The sequence below is a fragment of the Falco punctatus genome (assembly GCF_963210335.1).
Source record: "Falco punctatus genome assembly, chromosome: 4".
In the NCBI taxonomy this organism is placed as follows: domain Eukaryota; kingdom Metazoa; phylum Chordata; class Aves; order Falconiformes; family Falconidae; genus Falco; species Falco punctatus.
The window spans coordinates 101194451-101209683 of record NC_137583.1 but is presented as its reverse complement, the minus strand read 5'-3'; the positions used below and the strand labels follow the sequence as shown (position 1 = coordinate 101209683).

Sequence of the window (15233 nt, the reverse complement as noted above, 5' to 3'; positions counted from 1 at the left end):
GATGGCCTTTTCAGTCAAAGATGGAAGAAAGGTAGCAGTCTCAAGGATAACTAAGATTTGACCAATCGAGAAAAAGATGATGATCCAAGTCAAGGTGGGATATCAAATTAATGTCCCCAGTAAGGCAAGGACAGGCAGGATGCAGCACTTGCTCTGTCTAGCTGCACCTTGCTGGTCAAGCAACACGAATGCAACTCCAAACATTTTTCAGCTCTTGCTTAGTGGGTGTATCAACGAGGAGGTGGCTTATCAAAAATTGTGGTCATGTGTGCGCATTCATTGTGGCCGCAGAACAAGGGTTGTAGAGGTAAAGGAAAAGGGAGATTTAGGAGAAATGATTCATCAGAACGGGTGTACTGCCTTTAGATGAAGCAGATACCTCCTGGAACTTGGGTTGACCCTGGAAATTGGATGAGCAGTGCACAGAGGTTTTATGTAACAGAATTCCTGAAGGTCATCCCTTAAGAGACCACAGTATATAAGATATTTTAATCCTCTGATGCAAACTAGAAAGGGTAGAAACTCAATTCACAAAAAAAACCCTCCAAGAGACAAAAGGGGACAAGGAGAGTGCTTGCTTTTGTTCATAAAAATACATGCTGGAAATCATTCTGTATGGGATGAGGAACATCCCAGTACAGCACAATTATTAGTTGTAAGGATCAGGCCCATTGACACACAGTAAGCTCAGATGATCACTGACCAAAGTACACTCCAAAATCATGGTGGTTTATATTATTTCTTATGTTGTCACTGGTCATGTTGCATTGTATGAGAGATCCAACTTGGTATATGCTGCTTCCTTCCAGGATAACAGTGAAACGGATCTTGCCGCAACGAACTTATGACCAATACTGCATGAGGTCTACAGAGTATAAAACATCCAGTGAAAGGTCTGGTCTCTTAACCCTGTAATACTTGTATACAAAAGTCCTTTTTAATATTTGGCAGCAAAGAAAGGACTGTAAAGGGTATTTCTTTATGAGATCTGAGTCTTTGCAAGATCCACAGAACTTAGATGCACCGGAAGAAAAGCACTTCTAGTGACATTCTGAGGAATGAGCAGTTCACCAACTGAGCAGCAGCCTTGTTATGTCTCTTCTTTCTTTCCAGCCTTATCAATTCCATTTAGGGTCAGATTCAGAAGCATCAGTGCAGGGAAGGTCCCACTCAAGCTTCTCTAAATATTTCTTGTGTTGGGAGGTCTCAGAATACAGCCATATTGTCATATGGAAGAAAGTGACATTTCTGGGAAACAATGACATCAGCACCTCACCCCAGAATCTCAGGAAGACCTGTCTAATCCAGATTTATCCTTAGCTCAGAAAAGTCAAAAGCTGAATCTGAACGATAGGTTGCAAGACAAAGTTATGGGCTTCATAGAAGACTACTGCTCAGAAAGGCATAATAAATGTTTCAATCCAGCTGGACAATTAAGAAATACTAAAATGGTGGGGAGGCTGGTGGCACATCCAGCCATTTAATTAGAGAAACACAGTTTAACATCTAGAAAAGAAATGACTCATTCTTTTTCTTTCAGTCAGGTTCCTATAGTCCAGTATACCTTTATCCACTGCAGTGCCCTGTGATAAGAATACATTACACTTATCCCAGTCCTTCCAATGAAAACTCTGTCTGCTTCATTATGTTGTGATTTTTTTATTACTGGAAAGAAAAAAACAATTTTTTTTAATTTTACAAGTAAATGCAATTTTAAAGAAATTACACACTTGAAAGACATGGTCATTATGAAAATACTAAATACACTTTCTGAAGTATTTGCCATTAGAAGTAGTAACTTCCTAAGTCGTAATACCAGAAGCAGGGTAAATAACTACAGTTTATTCAGGCACTATTTCACAGCAGTCTAATTCATTGGACACTGGACAGATCCTTGGACATATAATGGCATAATTTAGTAACATCATTACTTGTAAAGAAGCTTTGTGTTTTCTAGCACCATGGAGAAATGTTGGCAATTACAGAACTGAGTAATTACAAGTTTTTCCAACCATATTATATGACCACTTTGGAAGCACTGTTGGTATTCTAGAGTAGTGGTCTCCAAAGTGGAGTGTGAGCACAACAATCCATTCAGGTGTGAGAATAAAACATTTTTTGTATCATTAAAAAATAAATATAGATAAATAAAGTATTTTTTAAAGTACTGCTTATTCCATCTTTATCTCATCTTTTAAATTTCTATTTTTGTGTATTTTTTGTAATGTACTTAATATATTAATGCAGTAGTACATGTATATAATTTATAAATTACTAAATAAATAAACTGGGGGTGAGTGCTCAAAAATTTTTTACTATTAGAGGTGCCTATCAGTTTGGAGACCACTGCTCTAGGGAAGACAAAGTTCCAAGCCCCACCAAAATCTCTGTTTGTGACACAACTGGCTGCTGTGATAGCTGCTTTATAATATGAAAGTCTGGTCAGAAAGATCATGTCAAGTATCTGGAATAAATCTTAATTATGTTAGTACTTACTACAGGTTGAAAAAAGATATGAGTCATCCATTATAGAACACTTTAATATTACACTGACACTTCAGTGAGCCTCAGTTTTCTGCAAACTTATTAGGAAGAATGATACAGACATGTAAATTAAGTGGCTATAGGGAGGAAAGGGGTAAGAAAGGCTGCTAGAACTATTAAAAATCTAGATGGTGTTTTGTGGACCCAGGCCTTGCAGAAATTCTTGGTTCTATAGAGAATGAAATAATTCTGGAAATCCTGATTACTATTTTTAAAAAAAGTACAAATTATATACATGATGTAACCCTGTTCAATGTGTTTTGAAATATACAAATATATATAGAGCTGGATCTACAGCTCTATTCTGCTATTTAGAGTGTAACATTTCACAGGACAATACTTAAATATATTTGCCTTTGTCCTGAGCATAGAACATTCTTATTAAACGATCCCCTACTTTGGTTTTGATTCTTGATTTCACAAAGCTCAAGTGTTCTTCCTTCAGAACTTTGACTTTTAAGTGTAAGCACTGGATTTTACTTCTACTAAAAAATGGCTTCTACTGAGCATTTTACCTGATTGTATTTGCACTTCAAGAAATCCTGAATATTGTAACATATAAAATTAACCAATATCCAGAAAACAGTATACGAACTTAAGTTTTTGACCTCTTTTAAAAACTCTACAAAGAATAGGGATGAACAACAAGCAATTCTTGCTTCTGTAATTTTACCTGCATCAGCAAAATCACAAAAAGGAACTCCTGGTCTGTCTGTCTCAGAATCTCTGGTCAGTATTTCAGCAATATATAAAGACAGTTTCTGAAGATCATCTGAATGTTCACATCCAGTTCTTGCATTAACATATAAAGCTCCCAGCTTGTTCCAGTCACTTTTTTCATTGCAATGCTGCAAAGAAAGCCAGGGGTAAATACAAGCGAACCTACGTACGGAACACCAAACAGAAAATACACTGAAATCTGACATACACCTGCAACAGCCTTAAAGCAGAAAAAAGATGCAGATGAAATGCTACTGCCAGAACCTCCATGTTCAATACGGCACAGTTACACATTGTCTAACTTGCATGGACTGCTAATCACTTTTTTCCCCCCCAAGAAATTAAAATCCTTTTTCCCTTTATGTCATGACCCCATCTGGGGAAACTCATAAATTATTCATCCTATTCAAGAACTGGCATTCATTCAGCATTTTACTTTTTATATGCATTAGTCTCTGGCTTGCCAGATCACTTGGTGACTTAGGTGTTAAAGGAGGAAAAAAAACAGTCCAGGTTCTTCCCTTCTTAAATTGTGGTCTCAGATTCTGTACAGTAAATGTGATAATATGTAAACTATACAATAATGTTGCGTAATAAGTAATCTGCCCTTGAATATGAAAGATTAAAGTGTCTGATTATTAAGAATATTTAATGTTATTTTCTTATTCTTTAAAATACCTGCTTAGTGTTGCCAATTACAGCCTTTTACAATTGTGCTTTTTTATACCAGATAGGAATCCTATCTGCTAGATAATATATTAAATAATTTTTTGGTGAGGAATGATGTACCACTACCAATTACAAGCACAACAAATGTAAGGCATGAGAAAAAACTGCTGAAAGTTATAAAACCTTTGAATTAGATGCAAAACCAAGATAAAAACTGCAGGTATGTAAATTAAAATAGACATCACAGAAAAGCCAGACAGTTTTCCCCTGCACATTAATCCTTCCCAAACACAGCTTTGCATTAAAATATTTTATCATAATCTCAATATACTTAATAATAAAGGCCACTAATTTTACATTATGTAAAATTTGCTGTTTCTTGTAGGTTTAAAAGAAGTCATGGTTTATGTATTCCAGCAGGCTTGAAGAATGTGCACACTGTACCTGAATTTCAGCCACCGCCAAGCTGAAGTCAAAAAGCCAGTTCTTTTCAAAATGTCTTTCCTGAAATCTTTCAGAAGAAAAAAATATTACTTCATTTTAACCTTTTAACCCATCCTACTGAACTAAACTATGCACTAGCAGAAGGCAATCAACAAATTATCATATCTGAACTAAAAGTTGATGTGATTTTTAATCCTATTTAGTACACGCTATGCAACCTGGACGCTGAAAACAGGCATTTACAGTCATGTCAAGGGAAGCCAGTGCATGTATTAAGCAAATAACTAAGCAGAGCTATTTTCACAGAAAATATTCCCTTGTTTTAGTAGAAAAGTAACTGGAAAGGTATGAATAAGACTTGCAATCCATTAAGTAAATGCAAAACTGTATTGTATATATTTCTGACATAGAAGTAAATAAAAAAAGTTAATTACATGAAAGAAAGTTCTATTCAGCTTCAAATACCTACCTAGGAGCATAATATTTTATTCTGATGCTGCCACTGAAACAATGGATACATCTACCCAGTATGATGTTATCATGTAGAGACACATAACCTACACATGAATGAGCTAATACATGTAGTTGAAGCAGCACAGCTGCTCAGTCTTCATAGATACAGACTGTTTCTCAGTTTGTACTGAAAACATACATACTGAGGCAACCTGGAAGGGGTCATTACTTTGTGAATGAGATTCCTGATCTGAAAAGTCATAAAAATTACCTCCAACATGTGTGGTAAGTTGCACTGGTAAAACACTGAGATCCATGGCTGAAAGGTACTCTATGGGAAAAGTATAAAAAGCAGGAAATAATTTCTACAGTGCTTTCACTTGAAACACTGATGGCTTGTTTTCACACAGTAGATGCTGCAAATTTGGTTTCCTCTAAGAATCAAAGGCTGCCTTATGAATTGCAAATTTAGTTTCTCAATTTATGTGTACATGTATGATGCAGATTAAAAAAATGGGGATCACAATCTTGTGCAAGTGATGGGGAGACATCAACAGTTTTGGAACAGACCTGGGCTGTGAGTTCCCATTTTGCCCAGTATAATCCAGCAGTACTTAAAAAAATGACCTTCCTCCCTGGGTGTGTTGGCACAAGTGTTTATGTAGTTGCACAGTAAATGAAAGCAGAAAACTACTTCAGCTTATAACTAATCCTCTTTTTGGCTAGAACAGTTGTTTAGTGCAGAAGTACTGTTTGCTTATGCAGGCATAAATGATATAGTAAACCATGATGTTTCTAATTTGACTACAGTTACATAAACTTGTAGCGCAGCTGGGAACAGATGGTACAATGATGATCAATACGGGAAAAAAAAATCATAACTGTGGTCAGAGCCTACATTTTGACTTAATAATCCTTGATCTTTGAAGCACAGTAGATTGACAGCTCTTAAAAAATACAATTAGGCATGGCATGACACTATTTTCATCCAAATAACTACATTTGCATTTTCTAATTGCTTTTTAAAGTTTTTTACATGAATTTATAAAAATAGAACCTGAGGAAGGAACTGGACAGGTAAGCATAAAATAGCTCCTTAAATACGTACCTGGATTTTATGTTCAAAACAGTATCTATTTCCTGACTGGAAACTCGCAGTTGGTGAAGGCACTTAATAATATAATCAAAATGGTGAAACTCAAGGATCATACCAGCACCAATGAGCTGCAATATCAAACAGGGGGAAGAAAAGTAAGCATACAAAAAAACTGTGATCACTTGCCTATTCCCAGAGGCAAGTGGCAAACAACAGTGGGAAAAACACATCACAGTGCATCTCAGTCATAAACTAAGGGATAAATGGAAACCTGTACCACAAATTCAGCTAGTCACAATATAACTTCTAAAAAATAGTACTGAAATAATATTAAAGTGATACATTTGAGTTTTAAACCATGCAAGGTATTTCAGAAATTTCAACGAGTAGCAGTAGTACAATCAAACTCATACCTTATGAAAGGTGCTAATTAATGTAGGCACAGCATCTCTTATATTCAAAGCTGCCACATGATCAAAAGCTTTCAGAAGAACCTCTACAGCTGGCTAATTCAGACAAAAAAAGCACAATCAGTTTTGCAACTCCACTCAATTATAAAGTTTATAGTTTTTATAATGGGAACTCTTGAATTGTCTTTCCCCCCACAAGCTTTGGGTACCGGAGTAAAACCAAATTTACTACTACGAATGGTATAATACTCAAAAAACTAAGAAACTATGGATCAAAGATTTAAAAAATATTACAAGGTCACCTACCAGTGTATTGATTTGTACAGTTACATTCAATATCTGAAATACTTCCTGCAACAAACAGTTCTTGAGCAAAGCAAAGAGAAGATCATTCAACACTTGAAAAGCAAAATCCACACCAGGAGTAACTTCTTTGTAGTAATTCACAAATATTTGGACTGAAAAAGCAATTAAATTAATTTCACTTCCAGGTAACTGATGCTAACTACTTAAACAAGTTATTTCCTTAAATTTTAAATGCAGTATAACAACCCTTAACTATCCAGGATATTATGGGACAAGTAATATGGAAAAAAACAGGTGAAAAGATCCAGTTTAAATACAGCGTTAATCTTAGTAGATGCAGACTGGCTATTCCGAAATCTCATGTCATTCAGCTAAACATCATAAGCCCTGTGGGTTTCAAGAAAGCTTAGCTGATTTGGTGCAGCACAAGAAAAATGCACGAATCCGGGTCAGATTCACTAAGTGCATCAAGATAGTGAAGGCCTTTCCAGACATGAAGCTCTAGGAAGTGAAGTGCAGTGTTACTGTGGTGGATACCTTTTCCTGTAGCGGAAACATGTTACAACCTGTTCCAGACTGACCTTGAGAGACATGTACTGTGCTGGTAACTAGTGTTATCTGCATCAGAATGCTCAGTATTTCAGCATGAGGACGTTACTACACAGGGTGCAGTGGGATCCCTCATTCACATTGTGTTACACTCTAATAAGCTTTCAAAAACTTAAGGACTGTTCAGAACAGGTACAAAAGAAATGACTGTCCGGAGTAAAATTTAGCCCTTTCTGACTGAACTCAAAAGCTCAGACGGATCTGAATCAAATACAGCCCCTAAAATGCATCAATCATAACTGTTTGCATATATGGTAATGTGAAAGGACTAAACTACAGCTGTTTGGGTACTGTAACAGCACTTCATTTCAAGAGCTTAAATCTAAAGTTTTTGGATTTGTAATGTTTGGCCAGAGTGTGTAAGAGTGCCTTAACAAAATTTTGGTTTTGTTAAACCTCCCTCCTGCCCCAGTTACTTTTCTACTCTCCATTTCTACTCTTCTACAGTTCATTTCTACTCTCAAGGCTAGTTTCATTCAGGCTAAGTTCATCTTCCGTGGAAGTACCGTTTATAACAGCCTCCTGGGGTAACTGCATATCTAAATACCTAGCCTCAATGCGAAATTGGAATATGAAAACACGTCAATTGGATGTATTGCTTCGAAATCAGAACTTCTTATTTACTGTTGAAGTGGCACTCATTTCTCTCATAAAGCAAATGACAGACTATTTGCTTTAAATAATCTAAGTACCAAAGATACATCAAAAGCTTCTACTGTATCATACCTGCACGTTTTAGAAGGCTTGATTCTTTGATACTAATGTATGTCCTAAGTATTGCCATGCAAATCTAGAAAAAGATAAAAAAACCCACCATAGTAAAATGTTACCTCTGTTTATGCCAAACAAGAACTACTGACAAACATGAGTTCTGTAAGGAAACAAGCTTTACATTGCTTCTCTTTAACCCATACGTACTGACAAATCGCATAAGAAGGGAACTGGGTCCATAGGCAAAGGTGCTGTCAAAAGGACAGCAAATCAAATAGAAAAATAGTGTAGACAAAATGTGGGAAAGGATCTGCTGTAACCACAGCTGCATGTATGTGTGTATACACTCACAGCAAACAAACAAAAAAAAATCTGAAAATACAGTTACTTTGGAATTAGTATAAATGTAGCAGACTGTAAACAGAGAAAGGGAAGCAAAAAGGTGAAAGTGAAAACATGATAAACAAAAGTTATGTGAATGTACCAAGTAGTCAAAAATCATCTAGAAATCAAGTTGGTAACACTCATCCTTTGGTAATAGAGAATCACTCGTAAGGACACAGAATAAAAACCTCAGAACTAACTTGATTTAGTGAACCACTTCACCCCAGACCTACTTGATTAAAAAAAAAAAAATCCACACCTAGATTATTTTAATATGTTATTTGGTATTGGAACATTCTTGTCTTAAAATCTTAAGCTGTCAGCTTTGTGATACTTATGAAGAAATAAAGACTACTGAGATTCAATCTTAGAATTCTAAGTCAGGAAAAAAACACCCACCCTTTCAGATACCCTCTGTCACTTCTGGAACATTTACAGTCTTTCTCACAGCAATGTAACTGGGTCATATTTAATACTATTTTGTGAAATAATGAAAAATCAAGAGACAGAGACCACCCTAAAATAGTAGTCATGTTATGATAGAATGGAGTCAGGTTAATTTTTACATGCAACTTCAAAATGAAACAGGACACGCTAATGGAGTTTGTTACACAGCAAATGAAATATCATCAAAGCAGAAGACACTGGCTTGTGGCCAAGACATCATTGTTTTTTAAAAACCATTAACCTGTTCAGATCATCAAGTCAAAGAACATAAAACCAGTATCTGTATGTTGAGTATAAATAAAGCTTATTGGTTTTATTCTGAAACAGTGTCATAATGCTTTTGAACTATAGTCTAAGATATACTTCAGAAAATCATTAGAATTTTTGATCATTAATATATATGAATGGCACTCATGTAATCCAAATCTACAACCCCAGGTGGCTGAGGGCATTTCCAAAACAAACTTTAGCACATGCTTACAGTATGTAAATTAGTTTGCTTTCTTTTGGAATCTGTTTTCCTTCTTCTTTGGACTGACTCCCAAAAAAAGCCAAGACTGCATCTGGAGCTCTGACTGTTCCAAGTATTAGTGAAATTGCTTGGAAAATCCAGTCATAGTAGTATTTGATCATGGGACATGTTACTTTACATTCATAAAAGAAACTAAACGTGTTACTCACTTATAGCTTCTGGGAAGCTTCGGTTGATTTAGTTGTTTCAATTTTAAAAGGTGTAACTGAACCTACAAACCATGTAAAAATGTGAGAATCTCTAAATTTTGAGTTAACCATAATAGATTTCAAATGAAGGTACCTAACAGTAACAATTCCCATTTTCAAAAGATCGTGTAGATCACACCATTCTGTCACTTAACAGTTGATTCCACAACTCATTTAACACGATAATTTAATAAAAAACTGTAATAAAGGGCAATGTATCTTATACAAGCAACCAACTGTCCAGTAAAACACAGTTCTGCTACAGTAATACAGAGGTGCTTAAATTAGAAAAACAAGCACCAGAATTTAGGAAATCCTTCAACATCTCCCACTCAGTGTGCACTCTGATGCTTAGTAAGGAGGGAAATCCCATACCTCACTCAGCGAGATCAAAACCAGGATCCTTTTCACAAGAGTTTTTGTTTATAAAACCTGTGGCATTTTTGAGACACACACTCCACATTAAATGTGGCTGAAACTGACCAAGAGGTTCAAAAATTATTTAAAGGCAGTTAGAGACAGTAACAAAAGGACAGTATAGCCTTCAGTCTCATTTCTTTAGGAAGCCAGGTTAAAAAAAAACACAACCCAAGGCCCTGAAGTTGCAAGATGACACTAACGAAGAAAGAAATCTTCCTATTCTATATCCTGTTTGTTTCCAGTTAGAGGTTCACAGGATCAAGGAAAAAGAGAGTAAGAAGTCACTACAAGTGAACATTTCTTTAGTGGAAAGAAGTCTAAAAAAGTTAATGAGTAAGGTGCAAAAAACTAAAATAAAATCAGAGAAATACAGTTTGCATAAAACCAGGTTTTCAAACCAGTTATCTAACTGTGTAATTATTATCTAAGCTACAGTCTGAAGCATCATTCAAGCCAAACAATTTCCTGTAATTTCAATTTATGGCCACTGTCTCTTCCTCTCGAACCACTGAGAAGAGTGCGGCTTCACCTTCTTTATCCCCTCCAACCCTCATATACATACACGTTGTTAAGATCCCTCCCCTACATCCCTGCATATTCAACCCCCCTTAAATACTTTGGGGAGTATTTAAAACACTGTTTTAATAGTTTTGTTTACTTTTCATAACGCAAAAGAGATTTCACTGTTGCAATTATAGGGAACTTAAAAAAAAACCTCCAACCTGGTAACTTGAACTGGCTGAGCTCAAGAGTATTCTTTTCAAAACAGAAGATGTTTTTATGAATTAAATCACTGCTGTGTTGTGTGACCAGCCACAACGGTGAAGTGTTAAAATCATCAGCCAGTTACTTAATGAGAAGGAAGGAATATCCATTCCAGGGAAAGGCACTTCTCTCCAAGAACTCTGTTAAAGATCATCACTGAAAGCATAGTACTAAGCAAGCAGACTACCAGTCTGTGTAACAGTTCCTGAAAAAATTTAGCTCCCCTGTATTTGAATAGATGACTTTGTTGCGGCTTTACCTGTCTTCCATTTATGTACTTTGGTGCCACCGTGAGGTGCTTGGCCTATTTTAATTTTTACATGGACATTTCTAAAAAATTAAATAAATACACAAACAAACAAATCCCTAAGTAAACTTCCAGACTGCCAAGAAAATCAGGCTAGGTTTGGTGGGCAGAACAGTAAGTGTGCTGGAGTGCTGCAGCACAACTAAAATCTGATGGAATTTAATAGCTTTAGACAAATAATTTAATTCTTTAATGTGTTTGTATATAATGAAGCACTACAAATCACAGTAATTCATACAAACTGGCTCAAAATTACTGATATGCACTACAGCCTGCCAAAGATATTCAACAATTGAGGAAAAGGGAAAACTTCCCATGCAAAATTACTCTTGCATTATCTTAGCATTTTTAAGCTGTCATATAAATTTTCAAAGGGGTTACAAAGCATTAGAAAAAAGCAACAGGTCTTTTTGAGACATAAAAAGGAAAAGAGAAAACATTAAGAAAAATAAAACCAAATTACATTGATGTATTTTAAAAATTCTGACACAGCGTTATTTAAGATATCAAAGAGATGGATAAGCTCCTTTAGATACTTTTTTTTTAGTATTTATGTCTAACAGGTTCACCAACAATTTTTTATGTTTTGATTATGTAATTTCTTACTTACTGACATCGATGATTAAAATTGTACTCATACCAATAAGATGACAGACAAGAAATCAATTGTGTAAGACCTGATGGTGACAAGTTTAGGCATTTGACTTTGTTTAGTTGTTTTAATGTTTTTGTTTGCTTCTGAGTGACTTACAGAACCATGTAAGTCTTGGATTCATACAGCCAGTTCCAAAATGTTATTACATGACAGCACAACTAGCTTGCCCTGCACAGTTCCTGCAAGTTTTACAGACTCATAATTTCTTTGCCAAATCATTTGAAAACACATCTAGTTTGCCCACCACAGGAAAAGTATTTTTGCCTGCAAATATTATGAGAATTGTTGCTCCATTTAAGGAGATTACAGCATCTTTAAACAAACACTTCCCTGTTGCAGAAGATTTGCAGAAAGTAATATACCATAGGTGGCTTTTGACTTTAAGAATACATACAAAGTCTGGGTTTGCTTACAGGTCTCTGTATGCTTGGCATAGAAACGTCTCAGAACTTCCCTGTTTTACTACTCTACATTCATACAGCCTAATTCTTGCTCTTTTGCTGATGTCTGTTCTCTTAAAAAAATCTACTAGTTCAAAATTCTACCATTTTCTTTTAAACAAACTTGAGAGGAAGAATTGCTGAACATGCTTTTGATCCATCAATCTCTGAACTTTATTCCCTTTCTGTATATAAATGAACAGAGGAGATGTCATTTTGCATTTAAAAAGCGTTCACACTTACAATCCGTTCCTTTCTTCATTGTATTTCTTTACCTTTTCATCCCCTTGTTGAGGAACATGCCCAAACCAACATTTTCTTCTTTCACACCCACGCAAAGTCATGAAATAAAATCTGCAATATTTACGGGGCAATTCAATCATCTCAAGGATCTGCTGGACTGAATGAGGAGCCTAAAATAAAATAAAATTGGAACAAGCAGAAAAAAACTAACAGGTAATATTTTTGAAAGCAAACATACTCATTTTTTTTCAGAATTTCAAAATACCTACAAATTATAAACAAAAGCAAAGAATACGTGATCTGTAATTCAACCTTTGAAACAACCCTCATCTCTATACTATATGTGCAGCATTTCAAAGCGGACCCAGATCAATCCCTTGTCATGTCATGTTAGCGTCCAATGTGACAAAAATCTGTGTTGAAGACCACAGAGAGAATGCAAGAACTGCTAAATGAGACAGACAATGAGTAGAGGGGAGGAAGAAAGGTGACTAACTCTTGCATGGCTCTGTGTAACAGTCTGAGAATTCTGGGGCTTCAATTTCCTTTACCCTTTTTCAGTGCCCAGCATAATGGATAATGCAGTCTGTCTTAAACACATGAAACCTCGTCTGCTTTTCAGTTCTACAAAAACAATAAAGCCAAAAGCATTATTTGATACTGCTTAAGCTGGAAATAGAAATCAACAAATCTCCAGTGAACAGCTGTCCCCTCATTGATTTTGTTCTCATAAACTGTCTTTACTCAGTGATAACATCTTTAGAGCAGTCGCAACATAAACATACAGAGATTCGTAATTTCTGAATAGATATATGGAGAACTGTCTGAATGTCCATAAAAAAAATTAGTGGCAAAGGATCAGAAACCATTAAGGATTTAACTACTCACAACTGCATTTTTTTCCATCTTCCATGGCTCAGAATCTCCATACTTTTGCAATGGCAGTATAGGACTTCTTCCTGAAAATCTGTAATCTAAAAATTGGGATGAGGGCAATAAATGTATCATGTAATAAAACAAATCATACTGAAACCACTCTCATTTATCTTGTTTTCCTTTATATTTACAGTTCCTTCAAATCACAGAAATTATGGATGAAAATTTGATTAATACAATCTAAAGCCAGTAATTTAAGTTAGTTTTCTTAATTATCTTAAAACTGAGACTCCACAGAAACTTCAAGAGTAAGAACATTTATTTTAAAAACTTCACTACTTTATCAAAGGTTTTTAATCTAACTTACAGAGATAAGAAATGGAATTAAAATATCCTGAAATTTTAATTTCAAAAGGACCCCACCCCATCTATATTAGTAATCTTTGCATTCCCACATCACTAGCTATAAATTTAAACTATTTTTGCAGAACTGAAATAAAACATTTTCTGCTCTCTTTTAAGCAGTGCAATATCAAGCTTAAGCCCAATGTAAGTTACTGGTCTCTTAACCATGAAACTTTGTTTTAGAACTTTTAATTATTACTGATATCAGATTTATTTCTCTGAAAAATGAATAGTGTTAATGGAACATAAAAGTTTGAATATTCAACTCCATATCTAAAGAGAAAGGAGAGCTTTTAAATGCTTTGCTTTCTAGGGTTCCCCTCTGGCCCCTTTAAAGAACTGTGTATTCAAAAGGCAGGGTGCTTAGCTCTTTCTGACAAACTAGTCAGAGTGCAGAAGAGCATCCAGTAACGATCTGTGTTCTACTAGAGACCTGCACTACCTACATGGTTCTTAATGTGCGTGTCTTTCTAACAGATATGACTATCACAAGATAGGAAGGAGAAATATAACACAAAACAATTAAATATCCAAGTGTTACGTACAATCACAGCTGCATAATTTTGTGCAGTGATGGTGGGCAATTTGGTAGGTTCAAGACTGGATACATTTAGTGATAGGAAAAGACTTGAGAAAACAGTCAACCATTAGCTGCAGAAAAATGCCACTGGGAAATTGAGCTCAGAATTCTTTACTCCAGATTCTTGCCGTCACCACAGCACAGAGTTTCTGACCAGGTCCTTTCAAAAGTTTGTACTCTCCCTGTCGATTGTATGTGAAATTTGCAGGGGAGCAGGCACTAAAGTGAAATAGCCCATCCTACTGGCACAGTTCCGGGGAAAAAAAAAGGCTGGTTTGCCCTCTCCTAGCCCAGGAACTCTCGCTTTGGCAACAGTTTCAAATGATTTTAAGGAGGAAGATTTAGGAGAACTCTTCAGAAGGTGTATACAACACTTCTAAGGCCAAAGACATGAGCAATTTCAAACAAGTGTAGTCTAGAGACGTATTTTACAGTTGTGTTTTATAGCATCTATGTTTCTTGCACTTCCTGAAAATATTGGTAAACTACATGATGATAAAATTGTTCTGCAAGCTCAGACTGGGAGTATAATATGAAACTAAGCAAGAACCTCTGATCTCAATTCTGGAAATCCACGTTTATAAACATCCATACTAACCAATAATTCTAAAAACATAACTCCCAAAACAGCTGTTGCAAAGAAACAGAATGAAGCATCTATCCATAAGTAATCAGTTCCTGGTTTTCTCTATCTGCAATGCCAAATAAAACAATGCATTTATGTAAAGCTAAATGCTAGAGTTGTTATGTGCAGAGAGAAAGAGAAGGAAACCAACTACAGTTCTATTATATTACAATTTCTCTGGCAGCAGACACACTTAAGAGGTATCTGTCCCAGGTGTGAAATTTACCAGGTCAAAATGAAGTGCTGCTTATTAAATCTAGATATTTCCTTGATCCTGTCTAGCAAATGCCTCACAAACATTTGAATTGGCATAAACAACAAAATTCTAACCTTCAGCAGGGTGGGTAGGTAACAGGTAACAAACAATCAAGACAATCTGCACTAACATTCTCTGACCACAAACA

At 35.6% G+C, this 15233-nt stretch overlaps 1 protein-coding gene across 2 annotated transcripts in view; it reads right to left on the bottom strand.

Moving 5' to 3' along the window:
* TOPAZ1 (testis and ovary specific TOPAZ 1) overlaps positions 1-15233 on the bottom strand; it is a 44636-nt gene that overhangs the window by 10527 nt on the left and 18876 nt on the right. The window contains exons 8-16 of one of the 2 annotated variants that reach the window (XM_080387161.1): positions 13232-13317; positions 12376-12513; positions 7978-8041; positions 6643-6794; positions 6340-6432; positions 5939-6054; positions 4378-4444; positions 3218-3392; positions 1565-1665 (exon numbers count right to left, since the gene is read on the bottom strand). In XM_080387161.1, the coding sequence (XP_080243287.1) occupies positions 1565-1665; positions 3218-3392; positions 4378-4444; positions 5939-6054; positions 6340-6432; positions 6643-6794; positions 7978-8041; positions 12376-12513; positions 13232-13317 (992 nt within the window). Of the gene's footprint in view, positions 1-1564; positions 1666-3217; positions 3393-4377; positions 4445-5938; positions 6055-6339; positions 6433-6642; positions 6795-7977; positions 8042-12375; positions 12514-13231; positions 13318-15233 lie in introns of those variants that run through there. The other variant, XM_080387162.1, reaches the window with a different exon arrangement.